The sequence below is a fragment of the Pleurodeles waltl genome, chromosome 3_1 (assembly GCF_031143425.1).
Source record: "Pleurodeles waltl isolate 20211129_DDA chromosome 3_1, aPleWal1.hap1.20221129, whole genome shotgun sequence".
Lineage (NCBI taxonomy): Eukaryota > Metazoa > Chordata > Amphibia > Caudata > Salamandridae > Pleurodeles > Pleurodeles waltl.
The window spans coordinates 1757269496-1757287976 of NC_090440.1; the positions used below are offsets into that span (position 1 = coordinate 1757269496).

General features: G+C 42.9%; 1 protein-coding gene across 1 annotated transcript in view; it reads left to right on the top strand.

Moving 5' to 3' along the window:
- UBE2G2 (ubiquitin conjugating enzyme E2 G2) overlaps positions 1–18481 on the top strand; it is a 262047-nt gene that overhangs the window by 187705 nt on the left and 55861 nt on the right. Inside the window, exon 4 of the mRNA XM_069225715.1 lies at positions 17457–17575. Coding sequence (XP_069081816.1) covers positions 17457–17575 — 119 coding nt within the window. The remainder of the gene's footprint in view (positions 1–17456; positions 17576–18481) is intronic.

Sequence of the window (18481 nt, forward strand, 5' to 3'; positions counted from 1 at the left end):
AGACATCAGGTGCCCCCAGCAATAACCAAACAGAAAGCATGACAGAAAGCAGTCTAAGTTCACAATCAAGTTCCGCATCCACAAGCAAAAAGATTTTACAAGCCAAGCTTGGCAAATTAGGCTGGTTGGCAACTACTGTGCATTATTACAGGCGTTGGTTATCGATGACAACTATGGCACTGTTATAAATAAATTTCAAGGTTACTTCATCCAGGCCACCAACTTCATGCCAGCAACTTCAAGCTTCAGACACCAGACTGCCATCCACAAGCTGCACCCGAGCCTATTCCCCCCCCAGGGAACCACCTGCCCCAGTCTGGAATATCAGTTTTGTTCTCACCAGGCCCATGGGCCCTCCTTTCGAATTGCCCAGTACAGCTCCTCTCCTGATTCCTTCGAATTGCTCATTACAGTTCCTCTCCTGCCCATTACAATTCCTCTTCGGCAAGGTTGCCTTCCTAGTGCCCATTACGTCCATTAGGTTTGCCGGCTTTTACACTGCAGGAGCCTTTCTTCCATGTCTACAAACAGAGTGGTCCTTAGAGCTAACCCATAATTTCTACCCACGGTTGTCTCCTTTTCAGCTTAAACAATCGAGCTGCTGGTCCCCTTCCTCCAGTCTGACTCAGTAGCTGTATTACATAGACAGGACCACATCCTTCTGTAAAAAACACAAAAGCCTTTATTTGCTTTTGCACAATCTGATAAAGGGATGCTCTGTATCAAATACGTGTGTAGCCAGGTGGATCTTCGAATGCATCCAGACCTTCTACCTCAAAGCCAAAAGAACCCTACCTGCCCCCAACCCCAGGTCCTCACTTTACCAGCAAAAGGGGCGTCACTATAGCTTTGCTTGAGAGCAAACCCATAGCTGGCATTTGTAAAGCTTCCATTTGATCAACTCCACACGCAGTCACACAACATAAATGTGTGAATATATTTGCAAGGCAACAAGCAAGAGCCAAGCAAACTGTCCTAAAGACTTGATTTCAGAGCTCTGTACCATCCACTAGCTAGCCACTGCTTTGGGAGTGCTGCTTTACAGTCTATGCAGAGCATGTGTATGTACAACCACATATGCTACGAATGAACAATGTTATTTACCCTAGAAGCATTGTAGAGTTGTAGATTCACAACCTGCCTCCCCAGAAGCCAGGGTTTGCTACAGATATATTCAACCTTTAAAATTCTGGATCATATTTCCATATCATGCATAGTCAACATACTATCCTACTCATTACTCCATACTTAATATTACCTACTGTGTGGAAAACAATCTAACAGTGGAGTCACTGCTCAGGTGTGTTCACAACTAAAGAAAGAGTAACCAATACCTTGTGACATAAACGTTTTCTTTGAAGAAAAACAAGTTGCAACAGCCCAATCCAACAATAGATGGTATAACTATGCAGAGCATGTGAATCTACATAATTACGTGCAGCAAACATATTCTTACAAGGTAGGTAACATAATCATTCTTCAGCTAGCTCATGAGTGTACCACTAAAACACTTGTGATCGTCAGATATGTAACATTCTCGCAGTTTTTTCTTTCTAAGTAATTAAGTCATCACAACAAGCGTTCATTCTCTGTAAGTCGAAGGGTTGGATCAGTGTGCTCAGGCTTAATAAAAATGCAGTTACTGCTTCTTGGAGACAGAATACCTTCCTTTGAGAAGGTTCAGCATGACCTCCTGTTTCATGTGGCATATCTGGTGACGTTAAAAGTTTCGCGTTCATGTGAAACTGGACACAAATAGCTTCTGCTTTTGTAAGATTATATGGTTAGTAAAATGTCTGTACGCTGGTCTTTTTGCTTGCAAAATCAAGTAAACAATCCGCGGACGACTTTGTGCTACACATGTTGAGATTGTTTCTTCTTCTTTCAGTGTTTCCCTTTTATAGCACCGTGGGTCATCTAGTTCAAAGCTACCTCTAAAACCTGATAGAAGGTGTAATTGTACAATTCAATGGATCAGCAAAATGTGTTTGAAGAGGAGCGTAAAAAAATAATATGTTGCAAAAAAGTCAGATGGAATCTATTCATGTAAATCTGCAGCTGAATGACAGATGTTCAAATAGAAGTGAGGTTGGTAAAGGGTGATTGACGGACGAGTTTGCCTTGGGCTAGCAAAACCGGATAGGAAAGAGACAAGATTTGTATAGCCCTGAAACCTGACAGGGTTGTTATTGAGTTGCCAGGTGAAGTACGTGGCTGAGTTATTTGTTTGAGGGAACTAGTAGTTGTCTTAAAGTTAGCTTTTTTGTGATGTCTCTTGTAGTACAATTTCAATATAGTCTATACCACTTGTAATATGGCAGACTGGATATCTGCCACATTTGTAACAGAGTATCCTGCTGCCAAAATCTAAATAAGGCTCTTAGTTTGCAGGGCAAAGAGTTGAGAAGTTTGGCACTGACTGAACATGTACCAGCTGGCAATCACCTTTGCCCCTGTTTGTCAGGAACTTTAGTACACTGGCTGGATTAGCATTTTACATGCCAATACAGCATTATGTACAGTATTCCTGGTTTATAATCCTGCTGTCACCTCTTGTCCAGTCCATACTCTATAATCTTGATGTGGTAGGTGTCTGCAGTCGACCAGGTGTACTGAAATTAAAAGTTAGCATTATCCCAAGCCTGAAGGCATTTCTGAAAGATAATGGAACACTATAAGCTTTTTCAATCAGTTTTCATTTTACTGTAGTGTTAGCTATATGGTTAATTAATTACAAATGTCAATTGTAAGTGAGGATAGCGTCAAGAACAACTTTTAGCAAACCACTGCACATTTGCTTGTCATGTACATAGGTTTAAGTTAAGTGGATTTCGAGAGATGGCATTTGATCTCAAACTTAGTCACTTGTGTAGTCATTGCTGCTTCTTAAATTCACAAATATTAACAAGTATTTGCATTTGCAGTATTAACAAGGTTTCACATTTGTGAGATTTAGAGCTATTGGTATTGTAAATGACAATGTCTTTGACCTATGTTTTTTGGTTTGGGGTGTAGTGGTTGTATGCAAGGTGTCACAGCAACCCTCCCAGGCCTGTCACTGCAGGAGAGAGAACACAACAAAGCCACCATCTTGGGAGTATTTCTGCCTCATTCCTACAGAGCGGCTGTGGTACCCTAGAGATGCAACCCTTTCTAGTGTGTTTACTTAAACTTTTATAGCATCAAACAAGCCACAAAGAGGCACCTTTGTGACATTTAACCCGGAGAATAAGGAGATCAAAAGAGTTAGGAGCAAAGAAAAGGGGGCAGACATATATTTCTGTGTGTTAGTTTTAAAGGAATTAATCCTCTACACTGGCAATACCAGCCTCACTTTTAAAAACAGTGACTTTATACACAGAGAATAACAGAAGAAGCAGCTTAACTGAAAATGAATTATAGCGATTTTGTTATGAATGGCAGCTGCTTTGCAGTAAATAAAATGGCAGAACCTGTATTACCAAGCACTATATTAAAAAACGAGTTATTCCGAGACTGCTCCAACACGCACCAGACAAAGAACCTTAGGGGAGAGTATGTGAGGTAAAGGCCAGATCTGCCGACTTTGGAGCTGGGGAACATGGTTTGAGTCTCGGCGCCGGATCAACATCCTGTTATTCTGGGCAAATCACTTAATCTCCCCTTGCTACCAAAAATGGATATATGTTCTTGTGTAATGTAACCAGTGCTCTGGTAAAGCGCTAAAATACCTTTGTATCGAGTTTGCGCTATATAAAACTAGGAAAAAAATATAAAAGCGCTGCAATACATTTGTATCAAGTTTGCGATACATAAAACTGCAAAGACAAAAAAAAAGTCCCGGAGACATCGCAAAGAAACAGCAAGATGCCTGAAACCAAGGAAGACGAAGAAACAACATACCACCATGAGCGAAGCAGCGAGGCAAAAGAAAAAAAAATTGTGCGCCGCACTAAGGTACCTTCCTGATTGTGCAATAATCCATGTAACAGGGTCAGTCTCCAAGGCGGTAACGAAACAGCCTCAAGGCAGGGCAAACATAAAGCATTTACCAACGACATCCTGGGATTTTTGAATGACAGGCCCAGGAATGAATGGAAGTGATGGGCGTGAGATGAGCCTGGTTAAAGCCCTCAGAATAGATTACAACACGTTGAGAAGAGCAGTGCTCGCGTGCAGCTGTGGTTGACCTAACAGAATAAGACTCAATTAGCCCTTTAAATCATGGATTGTGATGCAAGGCAAGTTTTAAACTAGGGTGAGAAAGAAAAAAATGCACTCTCGTGCAGGCCTGTAACCAGGAGTATATTTTTAGGGGACATGCCCCTCAGCTATGAGCAAACATTAAAGCTGTGCTCTACAGTTGTAGTCTTTCCAAAATACTTGTACAGAAAAAGTTACATTATACAAGGTGTTAAAACACACATGCATTTTGATGTTTTTTTTATTATTGGTGTGACTGGTTGTACAACTAAAGAGTATCGAGGACAGAATATCAAAAGTTAAGTGCATATACGAAAATATGTATATATATATGTGTGTGTGTGTGTGTGTGTGTGTAGTGCACAGGTACATATATGTGGAGTAAGCCGTAAGCCATAGAAAGAACATCTACACTTAATTTCATATCAATATTTTGAATTCAGAATTCTGTCCACAATATTCTGTGCCATTTACATTCTGGTTTTGATATTCAGGATGCACACCATAGGATACTATGCGAAGGAATACATTATTTTTTGTAAGGTACTTATTAAAGCACACTAAATCAATTTTCAGAAAAAACTACTTTAAATCCGATCGATTAGATTAGATTGGATTTATACTATAGAGGGATGTAAAGTTGTAAAGTCAGCTGACCCACAACTTTTGTATATCTTCTAAGCTGTTGCAACTTTGTGAAATGCAAAGCTTGCGAAGTTTTTATTAAAATAATAAGCTGGCCTCAGCTTAGGGCTTGATTTATAACCCTGCTGACGGGTTACTCATCAAAACGGTGACGGATATCCCGCCCGCTGAAATCTAAATCTTATTATGTCCACGTGGAGTTATGTTTTTGGCAGACGGGATATCCATCCCCATAGTGATGGAGTAACCTGCCCGCAGAGTTTTAAATCAGACCCTTAATTTATTTCATAAAGGGTAGGTTTCCTAATTCTACTCTGCTTCGTAGGTGAAGTGTTAATTAACTCATCACTAATTTAAAATAACTTTACAGAGAGCTTGGATCTTATCTAGCAAGGACATTTTAAGAAATTAGTGGTGAACTCTGTGTTTTAAAATTTTAGAGCTGCAACAATGGGGAATACTGAATAGAATTTTAATTTCATTTTGAAAGGGAAGTTGGGAAGGTGCCACAATAAATGTCCCTATAATGTTGTGACAAAAGATGGATATTTTGTTGACATGTGATCAAAAGCACCAGTCAAAACTGCATGGACTTAAAGCAGGCTCCAAAATTGATATAAACCCCTCATAGTGCAGGTAGGTTGTGCGAAAGGTGCTGTACTAGAGGAGACCGTCAGATATCTACCAGCAAGATAGGTAGGTAGGCATGGTAAATGATAGGTGATGTGTGTGCCTGGGACTGGTTCAATTGAGAAATGTGGCCTGGTTGAGGGCATTACTTCCAATCCAGTTAAAGGAGTCGTAGATTAACAGGCAGCAGCACTACTTCTAAGGCTCCTGAGTGGTGGTTTCATGGTTTGCATCTAGGATTCTGCCCTGTGATAAACCCTCTCTGATGCTTCCTGCATGGTATATTGGGTCACTACAGATTCACACTGCTGTTAGTTAGGATATTTGCAGCCTTCTGCAGCACACACGTGAACCTAATAAACTACCTACCGGAAATCTGGATATTTGCTGATTGGACATTGCTTCTGAAAGGTAGGTAGGATCATATGTGAAAGGTGAGAAGACAGCAGGGATGTGGAATTCCTATCGCCCAATGCCCGGGAATCTTGTTTGGGGTCAAGGGCAACAAGTTTTTATGTTTACTTTGTCCTTGGGACAAGTAGGCCCAACCCTCTGCAGCACAAACCCTTTGGCTGCCTGTTTACAGAGAGTGGAACTCTCCGCAGTTGAGGTAATGTGTTTCCAAAAGATAATGCTGTTCGAACTTGTATTTATGGTTCATTATTTGAAAGCCTTCATTATTAGGTTGAGTGCTGTAAATAAATGCTTTAAGGTCACACTTCACCACTGCTGTTGGTTCCAATACAAAAAAAACAAAACGTGTATACACATGTTTGAAAAGTGTAGGCTATGAGGCTAAGTATAATGCTCCCAGAATGCTCTCTGATTAGATGCAAATGAAGTGTCATTTAGTAAAATGTGTTGCTGCATGCTAGTATTTCCCAAAAATATTTCTAATGGAAAATCAGTGTAACCATTTTCAACACGAATATGGGAAGCATGAAAATAAACAAACACTGACAAAGCCAACTGGTCTGACATATTTGTATAAGTCTTTTAGTTTCATCAATGCGTGTCTTGTTTTGACATGGCTTTTGTAACACTTTATTGTTGTGGGAGCTACCAGGCCCTCAACATTGTAACAAACACTGGCAAAAACCCACCAAAAAGTTTTTGAACTCTAAAAGCACACGTTGCCACCAGTGGCATAACAAAGGCCCCGCAGCTGCCCTTCAGGGGGCCCCTTCAGCACAGCACCTGCCTTGAGTGAGTCTGGAGAGGGGGCTCCTCCATGTTCTTTGCAAAGGGGCACCCTCCAGTTTCGTTACGTCACTGATTGCCACTGTAATTCCTGACACTGAACAAAACTACTTTGTGTGCCAATATGCTCCTTGTGGAAGAGCAGAATGCGATCACTCACAGTAAAGCCAGCCGAAAGAGAGAGAAATAGAAGTTTAATAAAAACAAAATGTCTTTGTTAACACCAGACCTAATTAGGGACCAAGACCCACATGTAGGTAGCTTTTTGCAGGTCGCAAACCGCGACATTCGCTGTTTGCGACGTGCAAAAAGCACATTGCGATGCACAAACCCAGTTTTGCGATTCAGTAACCTGGTTACCGAATCGCAAAACGGGTTTGCGACTTGCAATTAGGAAGGGGTGTTCCCTTCTTAATTGCGACTCGCAGTGCAATGTAGGATTGTTTTGTGACCGCGGGTGCAAACCAATCGCAGTTTGCACCCATTTCAAATGGGTGCTAACACTTTTGCAAAAGGGAAGGGGTCCCCATGGGACCCCTTCCTCATTGTGAATGTCACTCTAAACATTTAGACCACTGCCTGCTCTGAAAAAATTAAACGAAAACGTTTCATTTTTCGTTTTTGTAATGCATCTTGTTTTCCTTTAAGGAAGCAGTCACAGACATGGTGGTCTGCTGTCTCCAGCAGGCCACCATCCCTGTGAGGGCCACTATTCGCAAGGGGGTCGCGAATTGCGACCCACCTTGTGATTATTCACTAGGTGGGCATTTGCGAAGCCCTTGCGAATCACAGATGGTGTCGGGGACACCATCCTACATTCGGATTTGCGACTCGCAAATTGCGAGTCGCAAATCTGAACCTACCTACATGTGGCCCCAAATTCTTAAAGAAAGTCACAAAAGTGCACCCATGGTATATGTCGTACCCCTATAAAATATTTGTGAACTGTATTTTAGCGTGGGTTAATATGCATGTGTAGATTTGCTCATGTGAAAATCTATTGAGCATTTGCAAGTTCATATTCCCTCCGGCCACTTTCTTCCCAACCCTGGAAGAAGTTCTAATTCTGCCATTGTCGGGAGTAAATGTCCAGCCTTTCTTATTATGGGAAAATATTAGAGAGAAGCTGGTGAAAATCTTTACAACATGCAGGTTAGTAGGTTTGCAAACTCAAAGGCATTCCAGCCCTGGAACTATTGCTTACTGCTTCCTCCAGCCCCAGTATGCAGATCTGCAGAAAGGTGGCAAAATAAGGAAATTGCTACAGTAGGGATTGAAACTGCAAGTATTCAAGCCCTACTATGGTAGTAGCCCTGGCATAATCAGAGAGGCTATTATCAGAGCTCTTACATAATGAGATTGCTGCCATAATTTGTCACCACACTACATGGCACCAAAGGGACAAGTAGATCTTTTTACAGGACAAGTAGATTTGAGAAGCAACCTGTCCCCTGGACAAGTAGATATTTTAATAAATTCCACACCCCTGGAAGAGAGTTCAGGTAATGTCCGTTGAATTCTTGGCTTCTCAGATGTAACTGCGAAGTAGTGTTGGGTCACCTTCCACATCAGCTCCTCACACACAAACCTGTGGTGTCACTCAGGGGTCTGTCATATCCCCTCAATTGTTCAACATCTACCCAACCCCCTTGCCAAGTCTGATTAAACCATTCAACCTCATCTGTTACAACTATGGAGATGTCACCCAAATCATTAAAAGAAATGATTGCCTGGAAGACCGCTACAAATGTAAAACTTGATAACTGCCTTTGGGCCATGAACACATATATGGTGAATAACCATCTAAAGTTCAATACTCCAAAGACAGAGATTATGACTTGCAGACAATCACAAAAATATCAGCCTACCACCATAAACTCTAAGGAAAATGAGACCCCTCCAACACTGTTGAGAGAATTCAGAAACCTACCGGTAACCATGGATTCCAACCTATATTTGATACCATATTTTAAGAACATGTTATAGCGTGCCTTCTGCACAATGAAAATACTACGTCACACCAACAGAAATTGCCTGCCATTCTCACACTTATCTCTAGGCTTGACATTGTCAACAGCTTATACCTTGGCACACCCGCATTCATCATACACAAAGTACATTCACCCAAAATGCTGCCAAAAGATTTCTTCACAGCCTTCACCCAAGACGACACATGACTCCAGTCCTACAGTTACTTCACTGGCTACCTATAACTAGATAGGCTTGGTTCAAGGCACTTTGCATTGTCCACAGAGCCTTTCAAGGAAATGGATTGCTATTCCTACAAGTTAAATTCAAGCTATAAAAACAAAGTAGGACACTGCCCGCCAGCATTGCACCACATATCATACCATCTTACCATAGGAAATCTGTAGGAGACACTGCTTTCTCAGTAAAGCCGCCAAACTCTGGAATTCACTACCAGCCAGCATTTGAAGCATCCAAGTGCATGTACACTTCAGGAGACCGTTGAAAACATGGCTATTTCAAAGACAACTACACCACTCCACACCCCAACAACAGAACCTAGAAAGACAGTCGATCACTCAAACTCAATCTTTAGATTACAATCCACAGATTGGAAACAGCCCAACCAGCAAACTACTTTTGATAGGTAGGCAAGTTAAGGAGGGCGGATCTATGGTTCGCAGGGTTATTATATAGCTATGTAATTTCATATGTAGCAAGTCTGGCCCACACTAATACTAACACCATAACACTCATTGGTCAGCAGGCAACTGTAATTTATACATCTTATATTCACATAAGACATGTCACCTACAAGAATTCTCCAGTATATGACGTCGATGATGACCACCTCGTCAATGATGACAATTGGCAACAGCCATGTCACAGATGACGACACCATCGACAATAGCCTCGTCAAGGACATTGTTGATGACAAACCCAAAGAAACCTCCTGTGTTAACTCTCATGCCGGATTTACCACCGTCGACGTACCCATTGACGAGACACTTTATGCAGGACCCTAAACAAATGTCTCCTTTACCTTCTAGTCAGTTATTAGACTTGGAAGAATCTGGCAATGAAGGTGGGTCTTTTGAGCCAGCTTTTAGCCCATCTCAGCTACATGTTAAGTACCATGATGTTGATGATGATGAGGCTGTCTATTATGAGCAGACAAATCATCGACCACAGTATGTAAAACAAGAAATGAAGACAATATATGGAGCCTGCACCTGAATCCACGGTTCAACTTCCTGTAGCTTTGGTACAAGACTTGCAAGGCATGTTACAAGATTACTACAGATGTTTCCCTATGCCTGCTGGTAAAACACCCTCACCTGCACGTCGACCACCTCTGGCTATGGTATCATCATCACCTACGTCACCTCCTACACCTAAGGTGACACCAACATCAAGCATTGCCATGCTTCCAAGGGATGATCCACCATCCTCTGACAATAATAGAGAAGAAGGAGAAATTCGGGACACACGATCATCAGCCAATGAGTGGGACTATTATCTTATTCTCACACCATGTCCTCCAGCACCTCAACCGATAGATCCTCCACCTGGAGATATCGGTGTCTTTCATGCATTAACAGAAAGAGCAGCTATAGGATTTCAGCTTCCAATCACAGTGAAGCAATCCAACTGCTTTCTGTATGATTTCAAAGAACAGTCATGGGAAACAGTGAGAGCCATCCTCATGGTTGACTACTTCTGGGAAGAGGGGATTAAAATAATGAAAACAGTGGCTACAGTGAAAAAGGTTTTCCTGAGAATCGACAAAAAGTGCAAAAGCCCCTGAGGATTCTCCTGCATCTCTGGTAGGACACCCAAAGCCAGACTCTGTTATTATGCAGGCGGCTCAGCGCCGGTCAAAAATCTTTCTGCGCCCATCTTAACACAGCCTGACAAAGAGGGCAGGCACCTAGATAATATTGGCAAATGGGTTTCCACCATCTCAGGCACTACTGTGCATGCTGTGAACTTCTTTGCAATCCTAGGCAGGTACGGCCTCCAGATGTGGTCAGACATCGCTCCTTATTGGATTTTCTACCAGAAGACAAGAGAGCGGAAGCAAAGAAAACATTACTGGAGGGAGAAAGATTAGTTTCTGAGATTATTGACTGCGCTATGGACATAGCTTCCCTTGGGTTTTGTCAGATCGCACAGTCAGTGGGCCTTAGATGCCAGGGCTGGCTTAAAGCAACAACATTCCATCCTGAAGTGCAATTGAAGATCTTAGGCATGCCATATGATGACGATACATTATCTGGGAAACACATCAATGATACTTTACAATCAAGGCAGACACAGACACTACTAGGTCATTAAGTGCACTTCGGTTCAGAAAGATGTGTTTCAGAGGGTCCTGCGGGAGAGGTACCTATGCATTTTTAGTGGGGGATATCAACGATATCAATCATACCATCTCTGTCTGTCATTTTGTCCTGCCTATCAACAGCACTACCCATACCGTGTGCCACCAGCAGCTGCATACTCAAAACAACAGCCATGGCGAAAGCCATCAGCATAGTCAAGAGACTGTGAGCAAACAGTGACAACATCTTAGTGACAACTACAACCTCCTTAACACCTCATTCTCTGGGACCACAAATTTCTCAATTTTATCATCAATGGCAAAAAATTACAATGGACAAGTGGGTCCTTGTTATCATCAAATATCGCCATACTCTGGAGTTTACCAAAATTCTAACTACCACCCTGCCACAATGAGCACCTCCATTCCATCTACACCGTCTCAGGAAAGAGGCGCTAGCTATGTTGATCAAAGGTGCCATTGAAAAAGTTCCACACTCTCAGCAAGGAATGGGCTTCTATTCTTGATTTTTCCTTGTAAGAAAGAAATCGGGAGAATGGCATCCCATTCTCGATCTCAGAAAGCTCAACAAGTACCTGCAGAAAAAATACTTTCATATGGCCACTCTCAAAGAAATACTACAACTCCTCAATTATGGAGATTATATGGCCAGGCTGGGTTTACAGGATGCGTACTTCCATGTCCCTATCCATCCCAACCATCGGAAATTCCTCCCCTTCATGGTAGCTGGCACTCATTATTAATTAAATGTGCTTGCCTTCGGCCTCACGTCATCGTCACGGATTTTCACCAAATGTTTCACCCCAGTGGCAGCGCATCTCAGACAAAAAGGCCCACAAGTATTTCCGTACCTCCATGACTGGCTCATAAAGGCACCATCCCTTCAGCAATCGTTGAGGCTACCACAATCCTCCTGCGATTATTTCAATCCCTGGGGCTCACGGTGAACTCCTCAAAGAGGATAACATTTCTAGGAGCAATCCTGGATACTTTACAGGACAAAGCATTCTTGTCCACAGAAAGACAAACAAAACTCATTACGCTGGCTGACATTCTTTCAAAAAGAGAGTCCACTTCTGTCCATCTTCTCAAGTCACTTCTCGGTATGATGTCATCGGTGATTCTTTTGGTTCCCTGCATCCATCTCGGACAAAGCCCCTCCAAGAAGAGCTGGACAAGCAATGGGGCCAAGTGACCGATTCAATCGACAGTGCCATTTGGATCACACCAGCTATGAGAAAAGGGGCTTCCTTGGTGGCAAGTATCCAAAAATCTCTCATCAGGCCTAACATTCTTGTCTCTGATCCCAAAATACATCATCACAACAGATGTTTCTCTAGAGGGCTGGGAAGCCCATCTACAAGATCTCCAATTAAGTGGCAAATGGAACTTCTTACAATCCAACATGCATATGAACTTCCTAGAACTGAGAGCAGTTCGAACCCTTAAGTCCTTCCTAACAGGAATACAAGGGTCAACCGTATTAATATGGACAGACAACACCACCAGCATGCACTACCTGAACAAGCAGGGAAGTACGAGATCTCAAGGTGTTTTTCCTAGATCCGCACTCATCAGCAGAATGAGCGTTGGATACCCTTAATGTTAAAAGGTACCTAAAATTCTGTTTGGATCACACAAAGCATTTCCGTACTATGGACCAGATAATTGTGGCATATGGAATACACAAGAAAGGAGGGACAGTCTCTAGGACCACCATAACTAGATGGATCTCAGCAACCATTCAATCTTGTCATTCTAAGGACGGTCTGTCTTTAACAGCAAATCCCAAGGCACATTCCACCAGGCCAGTGTCTACATCTACAGCTCTGTTTGCTGTAGTACCCATCAACAATATATGCCCTGCTGCGATGTGCCAAACTAGGCATACATTTACCCAGCATTACTGCCTGGATTTGGTGCAGCACAATGATTTAGCTGTGGGGCAAGCGGTGATTCGGCATCTTTTCCAGTAAGGTGAGCCTTCAATTCTAAATGTATATAGCTATGCTTATATTGTTGTGTGCGTCTGTGGATATGTATTCACTGAAAAAAACAAATGTTTCAGGGAAGTTATAGTTAGGAAATAGCATTTTTTTTTTTATGGAAGTTCACTTAAAAAATACTAAAGTTACAGGGATGTTCTAGTTAGTCTCACATTTTAAATGTACAGAACCATGGAAATTCACCTGTTATAGTTAGTTAGCTATCTCAAGTTATCTTGATGTTGGGTGGTCCCCCAGCATTTCATTTTTTTACAGCCCTGGGGAGGTGGTGGTCCTGAGGGCCCGCCCGCATCAAAAATGTAAATGCCTCCGGGACCTGGCCCACCTGGGGGGCTCACAGAAACAAGCGTGGAAGCCCAGGAATTGCTGCAATTTCATGAATTTGCGGCAACATTTTTTTAACAAATGCTTTTTAGCCCGGGGGGGAGGGTCCCTCTGGGAACCCACCACCAGAGCTAAGGAGTCAGGGTGTCCCTACCCTGGCCCCTTTTCCTTTTCTTCACAGTTTTGTAGTGGGACTCGGCTGAAGCCTAGTCTCAAGTTGGCTGCCAGCATTTCCTGGTTTGAAGTGTGGGTGGGATGGACAGTTCTTTTGAAAATAAATTGGTGTGTGTGTGTGTGTGTGTGTGTGTGTGTATATATATATATATACACACACACACACACCAATCAGAGCTGTGCATTTCCTTACACAAGCCCATCTGTTTTTGTGAATCATTGCAAAGGATCCACGGTCCTAGATATACATATTCATTTTCCCTTTAATATCTCCAAAACTACTGGATGGATTTACACAAGATTTTAGCGAAAGCGTAATCTGCGTACCGAAGGCTAGCTTTCTGCCAAATTTGGTGTAATTCCCTCCAGTGGTTTGGGCTGTAGTCTTGCCTAAAGGTCATATGGGAATCAACATGGGAAACACAGCTGTTTTGATGCCCCCCTTTTCTCATCCCCAGCTTGACGGATCACCCCGAAAGGATATGTGTGCAACAAAAATTACTGGGGCACTTTTTTTTAAAGAAAATTTTGTGAAGATTTGTCAAACGGTGTAAAAAACTGTTTTTTTCTATGGAAACATGGTCGTAACTATAACTACCTAGCGGCGACCACCACTAGTTTACTAGGTTGCGTGCATGGTCGGTGGGAGTCGGAGCGGTTCCGAGAGTGGCAGGCCACCAGGAGTCATCCCATGCGGAAGGGGTGGAGCTGAATATGAGGACTTCCATCTTGTCGGAATTGAGTTTGAGGCAGCTGCTCTTCATCCATTCGGCGATGGCCTTCATTCCTTCGTGGAGGTTGGTCCTTGGTGAGGGAGAGGATCAGCTGGGTGTCGTCAACGTATGAGATGAAGTTGAGGTTGTGGGATCAGGCGATGTTAGCGAGCGGGCCATATAGACATTGAAGAGGGTTGGTCTGAGGGACGAACCCTAGGGTACGCCTCAGATGATTTCGGTAGCCTCCGAGCGGAATGGGGGGAGACGGATTCTCTGGGTTCTGCCGGTGAGAAAGGCGGTGACCCAGTCCAGGGCTTTGTCGTGGATTCCAGCATTCCTGAGGCATGAGCGTAGGGTGTGGTGGCAGACGGTGTTGAACGCGGCCAGGAGGTCCAGGAGGATGAGGGCCACGGTTTCGCCGCAGTCCAGTATGGTTCTGATGTCGTTGGTGGCGGCGATGAGGGTGGTTTCGGTGCTGTGGTTACTGCGGAATCCAGATTTGGAAGGGTCTAGGGTGCGATTCTCCTCGAGGAAGCGGGTTAGTTGTCTGTTGTTGTCTGTTGACAGCCTTCTCGATGACTTTTCCCGGGAAGGGGAGCAGGGAGATAGGCCGGAAGTTCTTGAGGTCTTTTGAGTCCACCTTGTTTTTTTTTGAGGAGGGCGTTGATCTCGGCGTGTTTCCAGCTCTCCGGGAAGGTGGCGGACTCAAAGGAGCTGTTGATGATCTTCTGTAGTTGGGGTACGATGACAGAGCTTGCTTTGTTGAGGATGTGGTGAGGGCAGGGGTCAGATGGAGAGCCGGAGTGGATGGTTTTCATGATTTCGATGGTGTCATTGTCGGGGGTCCAGGAGAGCAGGAGGTTGGTCGGAGGTGAATCTGTGGTGTTGGTGGTTGCCGGGGGGGGGGGTCTAGGTGCTGAAGCTGTCGTGGATGTCTGCAATCTTGTGGTGGAAGTAGGAAGCTAGGGAGTCAGAGGTCTTGGGATGGTGGGATGTCGTTGGCATTGGAGCTGGGGTTGGAGAGTTCCTTCACGACGTTGAAGAGCTCCTTGTGGCTGTGTGCATTGTTGGTGATTCGGTCTTTGAAGGCGGTTCACTTGGCAGCTCGAATGAATTGGTGGTGTTCTTTTTCCGAAAAGCGTTGGGTTTCTGTTGCCAAATAAACTTCACTTTTGGCCAAAAAAATAAAAATAAAATCTGTTGCCAAATAAACATCACTTTTGCAAGACGGAGTGGCCGAGGCTGCTTTCCTTTGTCCTGTGTGTGTTTGGGGGAGAACGCCCAGGCGAGATGGAGGGTTGTTTTGAATGTTAGGGGATTGCTCCCCTATACATATCTGTGCCCATCATCCACTACTCAATTATGTAACATGAGATGAAACTACGGTATGTTCCTGCTGGCTGTTCTGATTCAAGCATGTGTATTTATGAAAGATCCAATACTGGAGAAAACCCTGTTACTTACCTGTATCTCTCGCTCTCCAGTATGGTAGCTTTCATACATTCACATGCGACCCACCCTTCTCCCCTTAGAGGCTCTCCTTGACAGTTAACCTCTATTCACACTAGTGCTTGAAAGTCTGAATGAAGATGCCTCTGCTGGGAGTGTTCCGAAAGGTACTATTGGCTGGAGTTTGGTTCTTTATAAATGATGTTGATAAGCTGGTAAATTCAATGTTGTCTGCCATTGTAAGCTATGTAAATGATCTCTACTGCTTTGAAATGTACAGTGAAACTCCTACCTCGACGATGGTGATGATTCAAGCATGTGAATCTATGAAAGATACCAATACTGGAGAAAGAGATTTACATGTAAGTAACAAGTTTTCTATTCATCACCAGTACTCTGCATCCAATAAACTAGCCATACCAAAATGAACAGACATGGAATAAATGAAGAGATCTGTCACACGCTGCTGGTCAATCGGAAGATTTTAATCTAGTCCACCACTGCAGGTCCCTAAAGTGTAAGTGTGCGTGTGTTTGTGTGTGTGATCTGTATTGAATATATATATAATGCATTGGGACGACAAGACTGATCTTAATCCAGTTTTTTAATTCAAACCCAGATATTTGTGCAGATATCTCAGTCTGCATAACTTGAAAATACCCTGTGAACACATCTGCCTCCATGAGCTCCTAGTGAGAGGCAGGCATTCTCTTCTTCATGGGGTGGCATGAGTGGACTGAACTAGTCATGGTGCGGTCCCTTACATACAGTTTGTTTCCTTCACTCCACACATTTTTTGCTTTTAACCTAAATCTTTTTGCACATTATTTGCAGTTGTCCAATGTATCTTGCTTTATATTGTGCCTTGTTGAGAATCTGTTCTGTACTCCCCACATGTGAAGTCACCTGTTGGTTTGAAACACCCAACAGGAAAAGAAACAGTTTTTATGGTCTGGCCTGACTGCACAGCTGTAGCTAGACAATTATGTGAGAATCATTAGAAGGGCTTTAGCTCCTCCCACGTGTTGGGAGCCAGAAGTACATGGTTTGATTGGGCATAACTGGTGTGCTACCACAATAGAAAATGCTTGCCCTCCACGCACCTGTGATCATTTTGTTTATTTATCCAGCTTGAACTTTTATGGGCACACATATGACATGGTAATGATGTAAAAGTGTCCGACATAACTGGATAGTTTATGGTGTGTGTCTTTTTCTGGCAGCAGCACAGATGGAGGGAGGGCAGTCATTGACCTACGTGGAGTTTTAGGTCTGGCTTGACAGTGCAACTGCATATAACCTTTTAACTTACACTAATATTATTGTACAGTTCCTTGCTTCCACACAAATACATATTAATTCCCATGCTATTTATTTGTAATACTTCACGTTACCGTACAACATTCCTTTAAAGCCATACCTATGGGCATTGCCATTGCTTGAACTTAATTTGCTTTTCTGGCATGTTGCTATTTGAAAAATGGGTTTTAAGACTTCTCTGGGATTAAACACAAAGAAAAGGATGGTTCCAGGCTCTTGTAATGGTCAAGTCAGTCAGTCATCCTCGGCCCACAGATTTGGAGTAAACATATTTTCCTAAGCAGTAGCAGCTATATACATCTTTTCTGCTATGTTTATAAGCTTGAAGGTTGCTTGCTGGATGACACTCTGTTCCCATTCAAACCATGTAATCAAGGAGTTGACGTTGATTTAATTTATTATACTCAAGACAAGGAGTGACTTTTGTGTTGACATTGTTCTTTTGATGAGCTTGAGTAGGACTGCTGGGTAGTTGACGTTCTTTCCTTTCATTTGCAGGGGCCCAGAAGACACTTGTTTTGAATGTGGTGTTTTCCCTGCAATTCTTAGCTTTCCGCTGGATTATCCACTGAGTCCTCCTAAAATGAGATTTACATGCGAGATGTTTCATCCAAACAGTAAGTACCAGAACATACACTGTGTATATGTATTTGTTCTTGCTGTATAAGTGCTGGCTGTCATTGTAATTCTGAGTGGAGCCTGATTTTTCAATCTGGACATATACCACGGTATTGTCATTAAAGTAGCAGGCTCACAAAATCGATGGAGTGTGTGCTGCAAGCTCTTTATTTTTATATCTTTAGACTGCTTTCCAAATATGAACCTGCTGTCTGTATCAAATTGCCTAATCAAAATTAGAAATTTCTGTAGTTTTTGTAAACACGAGCTGGTTGTTGTGGACTGGTTTACTAAGTTAGATTGTAGCGAAGTACAGCCTCCAGGAAATGTAAAGAGTATTGAATAGATACATGAGATAGATGGAAGCTGTCACCCATGTTTGCTCTCTGCTTAAACATCTAATGAGTGTACTAGAGTTTTCTTATTGACTTTTATTTATTGCGTTTGAAATTCTGGCAGTGCACCAATATCCTTCTATGTACACCTCCATCTGATCAAGACTTGGGGCCAGGACTAGATTTCAACAGATAATATTCCGCCTGTCAGGACAGGGGAGATCATTACATCCACCACCGTGACCGACTACCATCAGATAAATTTAGAGATCATCTCCAGCCCAGTGGTGATCTCTGTACTTTTGCAGGAAGCGCCATCATGGTGGAGCTTGTCCGGGCACAAAAGGTTTGGTGGAGGGCCGCTTTTGGGTATGGCAGCAGACCACCAAACTTCAACGTTTTGTTTTTTAGCAACAAACTGCCTAAGTGGGAGTTTGTTACTGAAAAACAAAAACAAACCTAATGAACCCCCCACACCCAGGTATTTTTTTTTCCCCCTGAGTGTGAGGGCCATTATTTGATTTTTTTTTCTGTCCCTCTCTGCAGACTTAGGCCATCATTAAGAATTTG